This window comes from Clupea harengus, chromosome 3 (genome assembly GCF_900700415.2).
Source record: "Clupea harengus chromosome 3, Ch_v2.0.2, whole genome shotgun sequence".
Taxonomy (NCBI): domain Eukaryota; kingdom Metazoa; phylum Chordata; class Actinopteri; order Clupeiformes; family Clupeidae; genus Clupea; species Clupea harengus.
This window is the reverse complement of record NC_045154.1, coordinates 12,732,269-12,737,443: the sequence shown is the minus strand read 5'-3', so window position 1 is coordinate 12,737,443 and position 5,175 is coordinate 12,732,269. Positions and strand designations below refer to the sequence as shown.

The 5,175-nt window shown below is 41.7% G+C and overlaps 1 protein-coding gene across 1 annotated transcript in view; it reads left to right on the top strand.

Moving 5' to 3' along the window:
- The window catches only part of si:dkey-88e18.2 (interleukin-12 subunit beta), a gene marked incomplete at its 3' end in the record, with an annotated part of 9,326 nt that extends 6,295 nt beyond the window's left edge, over nucleotides 1–3,031 (top strand). Inside the window, exons 7-9 of the mRNA XM_031562187.2 lie at nucleotides 285–320; nucleotides 482–595; nucleotides 2,996–3,031. Of these exons, the coding sequence (XP_031418047.1) occupies nucleotides 285–320; nucleotides 482–595; nucleotides 2,996–3,031 (186 nt within the window). The remainder of the gene's footprint in view (nucleotides 1–284; nucleotides 321–481; nucleotides 596–2,995) is intronic.
- Nucleotides 3,032–5,175: the final 2,144 nt, after the last annotated feature.

The window sequence follows — 5,175 nt, the reverse complement described above, 5'->3', positions numbered from 1 at the left end:
CTCTCTCTCTCTCTCTCTCTGTCTCTCTGTCTCTCTCACACTCTCCCTCTCTCTCTCTCTCTCTCTCCCCCCCTCTCTCTCTCTCTCTCTCTCTCACCATCTTTCTCTGTCTCTCACTATCTCTCACACTCTCCCTCTCTCTCTCTCTCTCTCCTTCTCTCTCTCTCTCTCTCTCTCACCATCTCTCTCTGTCTTTCTCTCTCTCTCCCTCTCCCATGCCCTCTCTCTCTCTCCCTCTCTCTCTCTCTCTCCCTCTCTCTCTCTCTCTCTCTCTCTCTTCTCAGAAAGAGCAGCAGCTGTGCTGTGAAGAAGAGGAGAAGGTTAGTGACACTTTGTCATTTTGATAGTGATCTTGGGATGATGAAGGTGTTAATTATCATCAAAGTTACAATTATCATTTGAGTTTCTGCTTTCGCCCCCTTCTCACTCTCCCATTCTCTGTTTTCCTGACACACACACACACACACACACACACACACAGCAGTGCTGGACTGAAGTGAAGTGCCAGGTCCACGTTCGTGTCACCAGGTTCCGTGTCCGTTCCCGGGACCCTCTGGTGAAGTCGCACTGGGGCCAGTGGACGTCCTGGGAAAATGTAATTTACAACTAGAACTCCATTTGTCCCTTCTCTCTCTCCCTACATCTGTCCCTGTCTTCTCTCTGTTTCTATGGTTGTTTATTAGAAGCTATTTATATTTTATTATGCTTATTTATTATGCTTATTTATTCTAAGTATTTATTATAGTATTTATTGTAGTATTTTGGAGGAATGTCTTCTATGATTTTGGCAAGTAACCGTAATAAGCAGGATAATGTATAGTCTGGGTTAGGGTTAAGCGGGATCATCTATAGTCTGGGTCCTGTTCATCCCGTCGGGATTTATTTTTCGATAATGACCACCGGACTATACATTATCCCTTACGTAATGTGTGTATTTAAGGTCATACAGCATAGCTGTCCTAAATGCACATGTGGGGGCGGGGATACATTGTCCACATTGGGCTTGTGTTTGTATGTGTCATTCTCTCCTTCCTATTAAAGTCCTGATTCATCCTTCTGTTTCACCCCTGTCTGTTTATATATGTGGTTATGAGTGTGTGTGAACGTCTGTGTTTGTGTGCTTGTCTGTTTATATATGTGGTCATGAGTGTGTGTGAACCTCTGTGTTTGTGTGTGGGGATTTTATGTGCATTTTTGTCTTGACTGACTGTTCACCTATTTGAAGAAACCGCATGAGAGGGGGAAGTGAATAAGACAGTTGGTTCATATCCGCCGCCATATTACTTCCTTCTTATCGTCTTTGCCACAGAGGAGCAGCAGCTGTCCAGCAGCACTTTGCAGACGGGGGTCGAGCTTCTCACAGAAGCAGGATAGTGACTGGGAATCTATATGATCTATAATAATATAAATCTGTAGGATGATAATGTAGGATAATAATATAAATCTATATAATGATGATAATATAAATCTGTAGGATAATAATATAAATCTGGAGGATAATAATATAAATCTTTATGATAATGTAAATCTATATGACATGAAGGGCTTAGGCAGGTGGAGGGTTCTCAGCGCACGTTAGCAGATGACACCACCTTCCTCTTTGGTTTCAGTTCTAGATTTGTTTCATCCAACCGTTCAGGAAATTGGTTCGACCAGTAAAATTCACGAAGCACTAAGTAGTCCTTCATCACTATTGGCAATTTCTTTATATTCACAAAAAGTCCAACAGAGCTCCATTTTGTTATTTCCAACCGCCTCAATCTCTGTGACCAGTGTTCCCTTGATTAGGCTAAGACAGTCCACCGGTCCAGGAGCATTTACTACAACCCAAACCAAATGGAAATGGAAGGTCTCAGCAAAGATGGTTTTGGTAGAGCAGAACATATATTCCTGTATTTGGCAGAACATATTTCTAGAACATAAAACATATTTCTATGGATTAAGGTTCTTGAACAGCCATTAGAAACCAGTGAACTCCACTACTGAGTTACACCAACTAAATCAGCTCATATCTGAGCAACTCACAGTAACTGGATTAAATGTGACTAGAAGTACTGATTCGTTTGGCGAACACTCTGCCATCATGGCATTATCACATATAATGGTGTGATTATATCCTTAACTATATAATGGTGTGATTATATAATTAACTATATAACCATGTGATTATATCATTAACCAAATAATGGTCAGCATCAGTGGTTAGCATCAGTGCTTTTGGAAGCAGTTGACCAGGGGGGTCATTTCCTGATTGCTGCAGGTTGTTTAAGTTGCTTTGGGTAACAGCATCTGCTAAATACTGGACCTTCACCTTATGACTGCTAAATACTGAACCTTCACCTTATGACTGCTAAATACTGGACCTATCCTCATGACTGCTAAATACTGAACCTTCACCTTATGACTGCTAAATACTGGACCTTCACCTCATGACTGCTAAATACTGAACCTTCACCTTATGACTGCTAAATACTGGACCTTCACCTTATGACTGCTAAATACTGGACCTTCACCTTATGACTGCTAAATACTGAACCTTCACCTTATGACTGCTAAATACTGGACCTTCACCTTATGACTGCTAAATACTGGACCTTCACCTTCTGACTGCTAAATACTGGACCTTCACCTTATGAATGCAGCATCTGCTAAATACTGGACCTTCACCTTATGAATGCAGCATCTGCTAAATACTGGACCTTCACCTTATGACTGCAGCTGAGGGGCTTTTGATAAAGGGCTGTGGGCTGTCCGGTGTGAAGCACTAACTTCTGTGAGTGACTGAGAAAGAGGCTTTCATAAGAAAGTAAACTTTTATAAATAGTTCAGTTAACCAGATTTTTTGGGGTATTCCCAAGAACATCCACAGACACATTTTTTCTCACTCTCTCACTTACTCACTCTCTCTCTCTCTCTCTCTCTCTCTCTCTCTCTCGCTCACACACACACACACACACACACACACACAGTCACAGTCCCTTATGTTTCTCCTTAGGTTGGGAAGAAGGGAAGTAAGAAAGGAAAAAATGGAGGGAAAAGGAGAAAGAATGGAGAAGGCAAGAAGAAAAGAAGAGGAGAAGAAAGGAATGGGAAAAAGAGCATCTCTGGAATGAAACACTGAGGTGATGGAGGAGGAGGCGATGAGGAGACCTCATGCTGGCCTGCATCAAAGCTGTGTGTGTTCTAAGTGTCGTTGTGCGTTATGGTGTAATAATGACACATTTTATCATTGTTTGCTGTGATGTTTACAACTTCATTTAACTCCTTGACATGTTTACTGAGTCCATTCCCCTGTTTTTAAAAGAAAAGACTAACGGGCCAGTCCACTATGGGCATCCACCACACCAGCTCAGAATTGGCTGATAATAATAATAATAATAATAATAATAATAAAACTTTATTTATATAGCTGATAATCTTTTGTCTTGACCAATAGACTTGAGATGACTCACACATCTCTCACATATCCCCAAATCTCCTTCCTCCTCCCAAAACTAGCAAAACAACCTTTAAAGTAAGCATTTTAAAAGAAAAACAACCTTTAAAGTAAGCATTTTAAAAGAAAAACATATAAGAAAAGACTAATGCAGCATTATTTCGGACGGGTAATTTTCTGATCTTTGGAGCTTAGTGACTTGGGCCAGAAATATGACCAGAGGTCTGAAACTCCTGTCCTGTAGAAATCTAGAATCAGTCAAAGTTCTGAAACTCTGTCCTGTAGAAATCTAGAATCAGTCAAAGTTCTGAAACTCTGTCCTGTAGAAATCTAGAATAAGTCAAAGTATGACTTCAGGGGGCATTCAGTTATAACTCCACATGGCCTCAACAACACCTTTGAGTCACTCCACTATAAATTTAGAATTCAAATAAATGAGGAAGGAAGTCATATCATACACGAAGACGTTTTCACGAAGACTTTAAACAGGCAGGGTGACGTGCTGGTATTAGTCATTGAGAAGCTTAGAATAGACATCCGTGGTTTCTGCTTTTTAACTTTGACTTCGAGTCGTAAAGCAGAAGCAGCAGTTGGCACCTTGAGATGCAGGATATGCTCATGAGTGGAGGCCAGGGGCGACTGGCCAATCTCTCTCTCACACCGGCCCACTGGCCATAAGGGATACCGGCGGTGAAATCCCCGGTAGGCCGACGGATTGGGCTGGTCCAATACCGGCCCACCTCCATCACCAACCGGCCTGGCCCTCCCGGCCGTCCCCGATTATATTCAATGCTTCACAGAACACGTTCAATTTACTCTAATACCTAAAAACAAGAACAATCACTGAATGATATTTATACTACTCCTCCCGATCTGTATTCACACTCATGGTTTCCATCTTCTTTACTCATCTAATCTCTTCCGTCAGTCTAACTTTGTTTTAGGTGTTATTAAATGTCAATCACTCTAGACTACTCAACACTTCCGTCACTCGCTCGCTCGCAGACACCTTCAACACCCCTACACACACACGCACACAATCACACACCCAGCTTGTAACACTACTGATACTGTCATGGCAAAAAGTGACTGGGCGCAAAAAAGAGCCCGGGTTATGTAATATCGGCTTTTGGACGACTCTTGAGTGACAGTTGCTATACCAACGCTAGCATTACGTAACCCGGACACTACCTAACCCTGTCACTTTTTGGCTATCAGTCAGTCTCAGTCTCAAGAGTCGTTCGAAAGCCATCAGCTACTTTTTAGTCGCTTAATATTGTGCCTAAACTATGAAGTATTCCGTTTTAGCGACACCTTAATATTGTGCCTAAACTATGAAGTATTCCGTTTTAGCTACACCAGCAAATTTCAACAGGTTTCACAACAGGTTTAGCCGCTAGCATCTCGTTAGCGATTAGCAATTCCTCCCGTTGTGCTCTATAGTTAAAGGTGGTGCAAACAATTCCCTGTTTTGTGAAAATGTAATTGTGGGTGCCGTCGGATATGTTTATTAAACACATTAAACACAACACATTAAGGACCTTCTTAAAGCAGCCAACGGAGGAATTGCTAATCGCTAACGAGATGCTAGCGGCGAAACCGGTTGAAATGTGCTTACTTTGACACTATAACAAACTTTCAACAACTTTCCTAACACAGTCAAACATCAAGCACATGGTTGATTGCTTGGTTTATTGCAGGTAAAATACAGGCAAGCTGGTCTCAGGTAGTATAGTATA